The sequence below is a fragment of the Silene latifolia genome, chromosome 5, assembly GCF_048544455.1.
Source record: "Silene latifolia isolate original U9 population chromosome 5, ASM4854445v1, whole genome shotgun sequence".
NCBI lineage: Eukaryota > Viridiplantae > Streptophyta > Magnoliopsida > Caryophyllales > Caryophyllaceae > Silene > Silene latifolia.
The window spans coordinates 14056564-14070535 of record NC_133530.1 but is presented as its reverse complement, the minus strand read 5'-3'; the positions used below and the strand labels follow the sequence as shown (position 1 = coordinate 14070535).

Here is a 13972-nt window from a genome sequence, read left to right as displayed (position 1 = left end):
ACATTATTAATCATACACATGATCACATATATAACGAGTAAGCTTTCATGCTCCTCTGTTTATCACTTCTGTTGTGTGTGTAACAACAAATGATTACAAATTACACCACCAAAAAAGCAACTACCCAACCAACTCTCTTTGATCAACCCATGTAGCATCTTCTTCCTCTACTTGTGTGTGTTTGAGAACAAATGTAATCCATATTTCCCTATCCTCGTCAAGAATTTGTTGGGTATAAGTCCTTCGGAAATCTTCAAAATACTACAAAACAAAAATAAGCATATTGACTAAAAAACAATACTAATATTTGTGAAAAAAGAGAAAAATGGCAAAACGATAAATTAGACCACATGATAAAATTACGATAACTTGCTTGAGATAGAAAAAATTATGCTACCTTTTATAAGTTATCCTTAAAGTTTACTTGAAGAAAATATTCTTAAAAGTAAGATTCATAAGTAGTACATCACAATTGTGCGATAATCCGTATTTCCAAGCAAGCGTCTAAAACTAAATGATTCAACGACTAAACCTCAGGGAGTACTTTACAAATAGCTAGCATATTCTCACACGGACAATCTAAGTCATTTGGTTTGCACAAAGTGAATAATGAACATATAAAGCTTCAATTAGTAAACCAAGAGAGACAACTAAAAAATGAAAACCACGACGCAATTCCAAGCATTAGTGATTAAAACATCTCTTCGACGTAAAATAAGCAAATTATAAAAAGATGGATATCGTACCATGGACCTTCCTTCTCAGTACATAACTCTAACTCAAAGTGGGGAATAGCTTCATCGTAAACTCCGTGCCTCGTCCTCGTCCTGCAAAAAATGATATTTAGGACTATATGTCGTGAAGGGTAACAAACTGACCAGGCCATGGATCAAGAATTCAAGATGGAAGATTTCGTTTGGTTTGTTTTGTAGTACTCCATAATAGTTACTACTAAAATTAAACAGGCTTACCTGACGAAAAATACAGAAGAGACCAAGATGCCAATCCATAAACCATACCCAAATTCTCCACTGCACCATCTTTAATCTTGCAATACAGGCATGACAGGACCAAAATTAGTGCTTATATGACAAACCAACCTAACTAGTACGAAGTATAATGCACGACATTACCTGCTTCTAGCAACAAAATCATATCTTATGCTAAGTAAAAGAGACCTCAAACTAAAATTAATGATGGTACCAAGAGAAAAATACATGATCCGGGCTCTTGAGCACAAACTGGTCATGGCACAAAAATAAGGCAGAAGAATCACTTAACTAAAAATTATGTGCTTTCCATCTTAAGGAAAAGGGGAGACTGTTCTAAATATGCAGTTGTGGTCAGAACAAATATATTTTTTAGAATATACAAGCACTACAGTATGATTGATGGTATCAAGCTATACCTCGCAAGTGCACGATTTTATCGTTGTACACTATTAAGGGTCGATCCCACAAGGAGTTGAAAAGAATACTAATTGTTCTAATCCGATCGTTTAGCTAAGTCGAAAATAAAAGATGAGGTTGTACTAAAGCTACCAACAACAAGGTAAAACAACTAAATAAAGAAATAGAAGAAAGAGCAAGATAAAATAAATAGATGTAAATCAAATGATTAAAAACCCTAAGACTCGGTTCTTCCCAAACAAATCGTAATTCCACACAATCAAATCTCTAGGCTAATCACAAGGGTAGTTAGGTGAGGAGGTGACGACTCTAATTCGCCTAAGACCCCCCTCCCGGGTTCGAAATAGGACACTAGTGCTACCCACCAACCCCCCTCTCGGGTTCGAAGGTCGGAATCCCTAACTCAATACCCGACTACCCCAAAAACATGCATTATTCCCAAGGTAGTCCAATATTTGCTAAGGTCATTAAGCCTCGTCAATTCCCGGGTCATCCCACTCCCTCTCTCGAGGGTCGATTTCAAACGCTAGATTAGAGGTGTTCTACCCCGGTTCTCCCTTTCGGTCTCAACCAAGGTCAACAATAGGGTCAAATCACGGGTATCCAAATTACAACCTAACCAACTCTCGTTGGTGGTCAAGGGTCGTAAGTCAACACTACCCAAAAGTCAACCCTTAAACCAAGTCAATCCTCTAACCTACCCTCACCAATTTCCCCAAATAATTAGCCTTTATGAAATTCAATTAGTGAAATTACTCATGTTGGGTCAAACCGAGCCCTAGTAGGAGACTACTCACTAATCATGGTCCTAATTGTAAAATAGACAATAAAGATGGAAACTTTGGTCACTAACATGGTGGGAAGATGAAATTCACTTCTAAACATGCAACAATCTAACAATAGGTGTAAAGGAAAGATGATTTAATCTAATAACAGGAGTGATTAAACCTAAAGACACAATCTTTAACCAAATCAACTCAAAGATTAAGTCTTTGAGGACAACTACCCAAGGAAGAACAAATGAAAGAGAAACAAAGGAAAGATGAACAATGAAAAGATAAACAATGATGAAATTAACAACAACAAACAAACAACACCAACAATCCTAACATAAATAATCAAACAAACATAAAAGAAGAACAAAAATGTAAACAAATGAAAATAGGGAGAGAATTAATACCAACAAAATAGTGAAAGAGGAATTTGGATAGAAATAATAAAGAAGGAAATCCTTCAATCTTCTTACAAACCCAAATTCAATCACTAATTGATTGAAGAACTTCTCTAATTAAGGAAAGATTAACAAAGAGATTAAGAAAGTTTAAAGCTTGAAAGGGTAAAAATTCTGGATCTAGGGTTGTGTGTACAAAAGGGTTTAAGAGGGGGTATTTATAGGCTTGTACAAGATTAGGAAGAAAAAGGGAAGAAAAGCCCAAATCCCGTCTGCTGCGTTTTGCCGGTGCACCGGCAGCCGGTGCTCCTACCGGCAAAACCGTGCAAAGATAAAAAAATAGCTGGCATCTGTGTTTTGCCGGTGGGCGGTTCTTGCTGCCGGCAAAAAACACACTCTTCGAGACTTCTACTTCTTCTTCATGGTGCGTAATGCTTAGGTTGACCGGCTGCGTGCTCCTACCGGCAATGAGGCCAAGCTTGTTTTTCACCAAAATCTTCAATTAATTCCATTTGTTTGTGCTTTACCGGTGGACCGGTTGCCGGCCTGCCGCAAAGCACATTCCTCATTTTCTTCAAAATCTTAAGTGATTCTCGGGGTGTGTTTTGCCGGTGGCCGGACCGCCCGGTCTCCCACAAAAACACACTCTTCACCATTTCTTCCCCTCTTCTTCATGTAAAGGCAATGGGGTGCCTTTCTTGCCCCAATTTCTCCATACTTAGGTCGTTTCCTACAAAAGGACACACACGGTAACAAGTACGGGTATTGGGCACAATATGCAAGGAAAAACACCCGAAACCGACTCGATATGAGTCGGTATGCATAAAAGAAAGAGGGAATTAGAGGTAAATTAATCGTATATCAAACCTCCCCACACTTAAGTCTTACTCGTCCCCGAGTAAGTCCCAAAACCAAATGTACAAAGCATTATTATGATGGATATGAAGAGTGGATGCACAATATAAGCATCACCCAACTAAACTACTACTTAAGCCGATCGAGTATTAGCGCACTCAACGCCCCTTCAACTCACAATTTGACACTCATGAGGGGAGAGCGCCCTATTGCAAGGCAAGTTGGGTCTTGCTACAAAACTTTCGACACATTCATCATGAAAGCACGTAATCAACAAATAGAATGCCTCTAACAAAATGATCCACTTTCCTCATCTAAGTGGTCGGATTTTTCAAACAACAAAACATGGTCTCAGTCGGGAGTACCGTCTCAGAAGTGCCAATTGAGGTGCCAACCCCCTAATTGTGACAAAAGCAACCCTTGTGTGGCCAATGCTCAAGAAACTAATTCAAGAGCGGGGAAAGGGAAGAAATGACAAGTCCGCCGAGAATTACAAAACCGACACAAGATTCAACCAAAGGGCCCATGACTAAGGAGACCAAGGCAACGACATCCTCACGGTTTTCACTCGTCACTCAATGAAAGAACAAGGTGATTTTTGTGACCAAAAGTAACCAAAATCACTCAACTAACTCGACTAGCGAAAACGTGCCCGCAATCTAATGTGTAACACCGTCCTATGTCCTATGAAATGCAAACAACGGGAAAAAGCACAAAACATGAAGCAAGGGTTATAACGGGGCTAAGGAGAAGGTCGAAACGGGATTGGTGCAAGCACCGTTTGGATATGTGGGGCTCAAATCAAGAATCGTCGACACATCACATCCCGTCTCTTATTGCAACACATGAGACACGTCTATGCCCTAACATAGCAATGATGACCAAAACTATGCAAAAATTGCATAAACCCAACTCAAGTAGGAAAAATTCGCTAAAACTCCTTTTATTTCAACAAATGGTAACGTCTACACCGTAACACCGACTCGGTTTCCAAGCCATGCAAAAAATGTGTAAACCCGACTCATCTTTGGAAAAACATCAATTTGCCCCTTTTTATTTAGCAACGGCTTTTTCTACCCCTTTAAATGATGAGTAGGGGTGTTGCTTGCCTTTTTCTTTTTCTTGACAACAAACAAATATATACAACATAACTCATTTTTTTGATTTTTCATGACTTTTTCACTTTTCTATTTTGTTTTTTTTTTTTTTTTTTTTTTTTTTTTTTTTTTTTTTTTTTTTTTTTTTTTTTTTCAAAACCTCTTATTTGTATATAAAGCCAAATCATACCAAATTCCGACCCAAATGGATATGTATACTATCCATCACTATGTCCCAAATCACCTCCTACAACACAACTACAAAAACCGACCAATTCTTGATTAAGGAAGGGTGGTTATGGGAATGTAGCTATCTAGGTGGGTTTGCCAAATGAAAAGGGCTAAGCTCAAGGGGGTGAATCAAAAAAAAAGGAAACAATGTAGGGAATAAAACAAGGCTATTTGGCTATGTGAGGTTCATATAAACTGATTTTTGCTTCATATCATATACACAAAAATGTAATGCAATTTCATGATCTAAGGACGATGCGACACACTTATGCGTAATGATGTGACACGCCTCGCGAGGAGACCTACTCTCGAACCTAGATGAGGGTGGGGTATGAATGTACCCGCCCTAGGAGGCTCTACCCTTACCTTTGAGTAGCTGAGTCGAGCCAAAGGTCTAGTCTACGGCCCTAGGTCTCACAAGATCGGTCTAAACTCGTTGGTCAAGCCCTCCTTCCTCGGCTAACTAAGAGGCCACGGGCGCGAGTCACGAGGAGGGGAAAGGCACAATTGGGTACATTAGTTCATCATGGGGGTACTTGGTTCCCTTCCTTTGACCATGCTCTTCCTTAAAAGCTTATTTACAAACTCAAATGCAAAAGAAAGAAATGCAACAAGTATTTACATGTGAACAAATGCATGCGGAAATTTAAACAAACATGAAATGAAACGTGCAACAAATTGGCTAAAGCTAGCAGCACATCAACACCAAAATTCCAAACGGTCTCCCAAGGAGACACCCAAAGCAACAAAATTCCCATTCTCCTTCAAAGTATGCAAGATACCAAAAAGAAAGAATAGTAAAAGGAGCAAGAGATAGGAAGGATTATACCAAGCGGTCTTCTAGCTCCCTTTTGCCTCAAGTGGTCAATGCGCCAAGCCAAAAGATTAGACAAAACATATATATACAATGCAATTTTTTTGAATTTTTCAGAAATTTTTCAATTTTTAGGCATTTTCTTGAATTCTCTTAAATTTACAAGCATTCAAATATATATACAAATATTCACAAGAGTGATATTTCCCTCCCCACACTTGAGATGTACATTGTCCTCAATGGACAAAAGCATAGGGAGTGAATAGGAAAAAGAAACGAACATATTTTTTGATTTTTGATTTTTCAAAGGGAAAAATAACATATTTTTGTGATTTTTGGTTTTGAAAAATTAAAAGGACATATTTTTGGGTTTTGGATATGAGAACTCCCTCCCCACACTTATTTATTTACATTACTTCCAAATGGAAATAAATGTGTGGAGGGAATTCAAATTAAAAGCATGTTTTGGTTTTTTTTAGGCCCTCCCCACACTTATTTATAGACATGGGAGGGCATTTTAATGAAAGAAAATAACATGTTTTTGGTGGTTTTTGTCATTTTTCAATTTTTTAGTTGGTTTTTTTTTTTTTACTTTGAAAATGCAATGCATGCTCTATTCTATATGCATAATTGAAATGACAATGCAAATTATGCTAAGTGAATGCAATTACTAAATGTGACAATATATTACAAAATTGAAATCTAATGCAATCCTATATGATGCAACTAAATGATTTATCAACTAAATGCATGCGAAAATTAAACGTGAAGGAGAGATTTGGATAGAAGGGAGAGATCATACTTGTCATTTGGATTGATTCTAAGGAGCATACCAAAGGCTTTGGATTTGAAAAGGGAGTAATAATAGGCCATCAACTCGGCCTCTTGGGACTAAGACCCCATCACATCATCAAAATCTTCATCATTGGTATCATCTCCGGTATTTAGATCGGAGCCTTGGACTAAATCCTCGGGGTTGAAGGTGAAGTTACCTCCACTACCGCCGGCACCCATAAGACCTCCCGTGAAGTCTCCACTCATGTTCATCACACCTCCATCACCTCCCGTGAAACCACCACCGGATCCCGACGCACCCGCATCACTAGCAAAATAGGGCCGAACTCCCCCAAACCATTGGGCCTCATGCCCCTCCGGTCTAGACTCGGGCATAGGCGGGAAAACGGGTCGCGCAAAGTAGTCCGGTTGGAGGTTAAAGCCTCCGCGGACCATACTCCCATCCTTTGGGTAGTTTCCATCGGGCCAAGTGAAATAAGAGGGGTGAGGGTCCTCATAGCCCACGTAATCCCGTCGACAAAAATCATCATAGATGGGATAAGTACCGGTAGCTTGATCATAGTATATCCGGTCCAACTTTCTCCCCAACACGTCCCTCTCACTAGCGGCCTTCGCCGTGGCAATGTCCATCCTTTCCATCCATTCGGTTAGAGACGGAGGTAAGGGTGGATAAGTAGGTTGACCCGAGGAGGAGGCCTCCCCTTGTTGAAATTGCCATGGTGGTGGTTGGTGAGTTTGAGGCGCGGCGTATCGTAAGGAGGAGGGAGTGTCGCGTCTACGGTCCCTAGAATAAACCCGTGGAATATTGGGAGGAGGTTGGTCGGCGGGAGGGTCTTCTTCAATATCAAGGAGATAGGACTCCTTGTCCTTTTCAATTTTTACCGCGGTAACATTTGGAAGGCGGATTGAGTTCTTGTGATTGATTTGCCAATATTCAAGACCGTCGTTGGGGTTTTCTTTGAGCCACTCAAGCTTTGTAGTCAAGTAATGCTTTGTCAAGTGTGTGTCCCCGGGTATCCAATTCATCGTGGAAAGGTCAACCGGACGGTCCATGTTGCGGGCAATTCGGGTGATCATGCCACCCACATGTATCGGGGTTCTATGCCCTGAGAACTAGCAATCTTGGATAGATTAAGGGCTAGGTAGTGAGCCACATTAATTCGGAAGGGGGTGGGTTTCGTGAACAAGTAGGACCCCAAAATTTCAAGCTCGTGGGTCCTAAACACCCATGGCTCATCTACCGCAAGAACGGTGCACCCCATACATCTATGCCACACCCGAATGACGGGATTGTGGCAACTCATCGCGGGCCTTTTTACCCCGGGTTGATCATCAAGGCCCGAAATCGCCTTCCATACACGGGAATAGTGAAAGTCAATGGGCGGGGTGTGCGATGTCGCATTTTCCAGCCCAAAGATTTGAGCCAACCGACCCAAAGTGATGTTATGTTCCCGGTTCATGAGTCTAAAGCTAAGGGTAGCCACCATGTTTGTTTGCCGGTGTTTGGTAATCTTAAGACTACTCAAAAATTCCCATGTGATCCGAGGGTAAGTATACTCATGCATGGTAAATATCCCCCTCATACCACACCCCGTAAATAAAGCTTCCGTCTCCCTAGCAATCCCAAGGGTAGACAAAGATGGATGATGAAGAAACTTAGTAGGGGTGAGGGGGCGATTTTTAAAGAGAATAAACTTACCCTTCTGAGTTGGTTTGGCAAACTCGACTGTAGGGAAGTCCGGATCGGGGTAAGTATCGGTCGCCGCTTGAGCAATCAATGCTTCTTGGTCCCTTGCTATGTCGGCCCTTGTTCTTCTTCCGGCCATCTTGATGATTGGAGGAGATTGGTGAAGGTTGGAGGGAGTTTGATTGAGTTTTAATGGAGTTAGGGTTAGAAAGGGGGAAAAATAATGGAGGTTTGAAGAAGGAAGAAAGAAGAAATGAAATGAGAAAAGGGGTGAGTCGTGGTTTATTTTGTATTCTGCGGGTGTGTTTTGCCGGTTGGCGAACCGGCAGCCGGTCTGCCGGCAAAACACACATCCCCTTTTTCAATTTCTTCGAATTTCTCTCTGAAATTTTTGACCTCGCTGCCGGTGGACCAACCGGCTGCCGGTCCACCGGCAAAACATTCTCCACAATTAGATTTCCCATATAACAGGTGTGTTCTGCCGGTGAGCCGGCTGCCGGCCTACCGGCAAAACACACTTGTAATACTCCGTATTTATAGTCTTGGGGGTACTCTATAGAGTAGGCCTTACTCTGTCGAGTAAGGGTAAGTGGCGAAGCAAAATAGTTTCTGACCTGTTGGGCACTCGATCGAGTAGCTGGGGCACTCGATCGAGTAGGGGGGTACTCGATCGAGTACCTTGGGTACTCGATCGAGTGTCCGGTTTTACGGGGGAGTTTTCTCGGGTTTTGTTAAATACGCGATTAAGGTATTTAAACATATTCGTCATTATTTTAAATCACTTTTTACAAAACCTAAAACCTGTTTAAGAGAGAAAGCAACTGGTTCTTCTTCCTAATCGCGTTCTTGACAATTCCCGGAGTTCAGACGGTCAGTTCGTATCGTAGTTCGTGTCGTTGGATTCCTTGCGTCGAGGGTAAGCTTTTAACATAAGTTTTATAATGTTTTGTTAAGATTGGTGAAACCCTAATTTAGGAATTGGGGGTTTTTATGAGTAGTATTTGAATGGTAGCATCTATGTGTTGTATGATAGGAGGAGAATTCGTAGAGGAGCCGTTTTGATACAAAATTGTAGATACCGTCTGCGTGTTGTGCTTTCCGGTAGGATTTCTACTCGGTATTAGTCCCATAATGGGATATTGGTGATGTGTTGTAGTTAGTTGTTTGATATGATGATTGTGATTGTGATTGTGATTGAGATTGTGTTTGTTGATGGTTCTCGAGATGCGTTCTCGGCTGAGTGGGGTCACTTGCGGGAGTGATCTCACGCCCTAGTTTCGCCCTTCGTGGAACCCGCCACGAAAGGGGATGTGCACATTAATGGACAGGGTTATCGCTCGTACGATGAGCGGGGCTTAGGTGGGAACGGCTGCGGTCCCCATCGCAGGGCTGGTCCAAAGGGACGATCGTGTTGAGATGATGGGAGTTGGTGGTGTGTGTGTGTGTGTGTGACGGTTCAATTGTCTGTTTGTCTTATTGTTGTTATCTATATTGATTGTGTGATTAGTACTGACCCGGTGTTGTTTTGTAAACCTGCGGTGATCCATTCGGGGATGGTGAGCGGATATTGAACAGGTATAGAGATGAGTGCTTGGGATAGGCTTTGGGATGGCCACGACATGACGATAGAGTCTTTCATTTGTAGTTTAGCATTTATTTACATTTCAGTTGAGAACAGATAGTTTGGAATAATGTATTGCACTTTCAGTTTGGTTTCGAGGATTGTATTTATTCATTAAACTATTTACAATAAATGTTGTTTCTGTTTTGTCTATTTGATTATCATACCTCGGGCGACCGAGATGGTGATGTCTTCATACCTGAGTGGTCCCGGTAAGGCACTTGGAGTATGGGGTGTTACAAATGGTATCAGAGCGACGATCCTGAAACCTGTAACCAATGAACTTAATGAACATAGGGAGTCAATTAAAATGAACCCGGGGTAAAAGTTGTAGGAGCTAGTGCAAAGGCTTGGGAGACGTCCTAAAGTCGCGGGGGTCGCCCTACAACTTTGAACCGGTCACATGGGGAAAGTGTTTGTCGAGTCATCTGTGTGTTTGATTAACTTGTGCAACAAAGTGATGAAGTGTGTTGATTGTTTGGTGTTGAAATAGGAAGTTGAGCATTTGAAAGAAAATGATATGTGGAACATGTTAATGAGATGATAACATGTTGAATGATTTACAATGTGGCTTTAATAGCATGATGAATTGATTGGAAAGGATGGAGTAGCAATTGCATAAGAATATGAATTTTGTGATTATGAATATGTTTAGGTGACGGAGTGTATTTGTATTGTTGTTGTATTAGTAACATGGAAATAGGATTTGTAATGTATGAGAGTGTTGTGTTACGAAAAGTTATAAAATTTAAAGTATGCGGTTAGTACATGACTAATGAGTTAGATAGATTATGTGCATGATTAGTGTTGTTGCTTGGCTTTTGAAAATAGTAACATATGATTATGAATACTGGTTTTATGAGTTTTGGACTGGTTTTGTTTGCTTGGTTGTTGTTTAAGTTGTTTAGAAGTAAAATCAAGTAGTTGTGTTTTTCGATTATAAAGAGGTTGTCTTTAAACTGTTATAACTTGAGATTCATAAATGATTTTGATGTGATTCCAATTGGAGGTGATAGCTTGTCCTTTTACGATTCTAACGATAGGTCACTCGCCCAAAAAGACCAAGTAATGAGTGAGTTATGACTGTTTTACGAAAACTGGACAGTGCTGAGAATTGGGGTACTCGATCGAGTATCCTTGGTACTCGATCGAGTAAGGGGGCACTCGATCGAGTACCTTAGTTACTCGATCGAGTAGCCCTGGTAATTTGTTTTACGTACTTCTGATCTTCACCTACTCGATCGAGTAAGTCCCTTACTCGATCGATCGAGTGGCTATACTCGATCTAGTGACCCCTATTTTGGGTCATATGCTTATCTTTTGACTTGTTGCATATTATGTTTAATTCAAAGGCGTTATTTTGCTTCTTTATGCATTGTTTTACTTGTAAGTTGGTCTTGATACGTAAGTTACCCAATCTTATGGGGTGGTGAGTGGCACCTTATGGTGAGTATGAGTTTGGTGGGAGGAGATGAGCTATATGTGGTTGTGCTGAGAAGTGGAAAAAGAAAAAGGATATTGATGAACTTAATTGAGGCATAGAGCATGTTGTGTGAGACGAGATGAGTGACATGATTGTATGTTGAGTAATGAAAATGTAAGTGAATGTGGGCAAGGCATGATGTAAGTTAAGGAACGTGAGAATGAAAAGATTGAAAGAAAGGATGTGGATAGTAGCAACCTGAGATGTATAATAAATTATGGAGGGAGATGGTTCGAAATAGTGTTGAGTAAGAATATATGTAATGAAAGGTCGTTTTAGAGGAATTGCGAAGAGTGGTATATAGCGAACTTAATGGAGATATGTCGCGACGTGGATTTGCAGATAGTGACTGAGTTTAGAAATTTGTGTTATCGAGAGACGAAATTAACAGTATAAAAAGAATTTTGATTTCTAGAGATGTAAAAAGGGAGATGTAATTGTTTGAACTTTAAACGTTGATTTTTGTGGACAAATTAGTGACAAATGTGAGTGAGTGGAGTGATGAGAGGGGATCCATGGCAAGGAAGAGTGAGATAATATCGATAGGGAAATAATGAGATTTGAGTTTTGGAGCAATGAAAAGATAATCGGAGCACTAAAGAGTTAGGTAGAAGGGATAAAGAGTTGAATGGTTAATGGATTTTGTCAAGTGTAAAAGAAAAGAATGAGGGGAGTAAAACTAGGAAAATGTTGACCGGAGATATGTGACATAAAAGTAAGGAATCGTCGAGATGTATGATACTATCAAGAGTAAGTAAGTTAATGCTTATACGAAGCTTAGGACAACATGATTAATCATGAGTTTAAGGGAATTAAGGGAGTAAGAAGTTGGTAGAATATCTGCATGATATGAGATTTTGAGTAGAGAGTTAGATAATGACACCATTAAGGATAGTATTGGGAAGAATGTTGAGGTAGTGTTGTTGATGGATTTGATGTTCGTTATTTGGGATGTTAACCACGGATAGGAAAGAAATCGTGATGTTTAGAGATGAGTGTAATAGGTTTGATGCCGGACGAGTAGTGTTATGGTTTGTGACTAGTGGTTAAGGATGACGGTATTTTAGAAAAGCAAAGAATTCTAAAGAGATTGATCTTGTAGGGACAAGATTGATAAGTATGGTTATGAAAGAGTATAAGATGTGGTTAGATGAGGCGGATACTAATAGTTGAATAATTATGGTATGGTTATGCTTGGCAGGAAGTGATGGTTGTGCGAATGAGGGAATATGTTATGAGGGGTTTACGAGTTAAGCTCGGGCGACAGGTACCCTTTATCGAGTGGTAACTTACGTGATCAGGATTGACTAGTTGGTTGTGATTACGGGTCTATGATATGTGTAAATGTTTGTGTGAGGTTCCGACCTCACAAGAAGTGGTATGGTGTGATAATTATAAAATTGTTTTAAGAATGTTACGTAATATATATGTTGGACACGGTAGTTTAATTGAATGATATCCAAAAAGGTAATAATTTGATTAATTTGACATGGCTAGTTATAATTTTATGTGTATTAATAACACATGTGTATTCCGTGAAATGGTAGAGATGATGTTCATGAGATGCTTATCTGTTTATCCATATAATACGTTGCGTGGTGATTTAATAAAGTGGATTTGAGTAAGTTTTCTTGTCCGAAAGGTTATTTCCGAGTCAGTATTTATGGAATTGTATGCAGTTGTGATGTCTATCGGTGTGGTTGTGGTGCCTCGGGTGGTGATCCGGGCACGATATTTAGTGTTGTGATGCGGGTATTTTCGCATTTGCGGTGTGGTTGTTGGTGGCGGTGTTGTGATGCCGTCACGGTTGTGGTGGAGTAGGCGGGATGATTATGATTCGAGTTTCGAAAGTACATAGCGATTATACATGGATTGTTGTTTTGTTTGATGTTGTTCCTGCGCGAGTTTCGGTTTGTGCGGATAGACATTGTCTTGTTTATTGATGTTTTCTTTACCTGGTTAAGTTGGGAATGAGGGTAGAGTATGATATACATAGAGTTGTATGTGTTTTCGTTGTTGTCATAGTATAGTGACATTCTGTTAATGGGACATGGTTGTGAGAGGTTGTTACAATAATTATGATCTTGTTCTAGTTAAGGTTTCAGTAGACATGGTAATGGCAAGTGAGTCGTAGAACGTGTGTGGCAATGACCCGAAAGATGCAGGTGGTTCATAATCTTTGGTTGAGACAGTGAGTGTAGGGTATTGGGAATTAGTGTCATGTTAAGTTGTGTATGAGTTTTGCGGTAATGGAAGAAAGAACTTGAGGATCTAGTGTGCGTGTACGTAACGAGTGTGGATCGTGAGTTATGCTTCTGGGAGATAAGTGCCTTCCATAGAGAGGTATGTTGTTTTGCAGAAATAATGGAGAGTTAGTATGGTGATTTTGCTACGAGTTTTGTGGTATAGGTTAGGTGGTATGCCAAATGAGTTGAGTTATGAGAAATATTTAAGTAAGAGAGCCTTGGATATATGTATGGTGAGTGTTTGGTTTATAGACGGTTATCTTTGACATGTGGTGGTAAAGAGGGTAATGAAAAGATATATCTAGGATTTAGTATTAGTGGGTTACGAGGACGTAACATTTATCTTAAGAGGAGTAGGATGCGATAAAAGAGATTTTGATGGTTGTTCATATGGCAGTATATTTGGAAGTAGAGTGTTGGTGTAGCATAAGATATGGATTTGTATATGTTGTGGTTGATGGTGTTAAAAGGTCATGGACGTGCTTGTAGTAGTTTGATGTTAGGAATGCGAGAATACTTCGATAGTGTTGACAGTTGGATGATGAGATTATGAGTGTGAGTAA

The 13972-nt window shown here is 40.1% G+C and overlaps 1 protein-coding gene across 1 annotated transcript in view; it reads right to left on the bottom strand.

Annotated features, from left to right (window-relative positions):
• LOC141654869 (uncharacterized) overlaps positions 1-13972 on the bottom strand; it is a 29692-nt gene continuing 15720 nt past the window's right edge. Inside the window, exons 4-6 of the mRNA XM_074461983.1 lie at positions 972-1047; positions 747-827; positions 1-261 (exon numbers count right to left, since the gene is read on the bottom strand). Coding sequence (XP_074318084.1) covers positions 775-827; positions 972-1047 — 129 coding nt within the window. The 3' untranslated portion in view covers positions 1-261; positions 747-774. The remainder of the gene's footprint in view (positions 262-746; positions 828-971; positions 1048-13972) is intronic.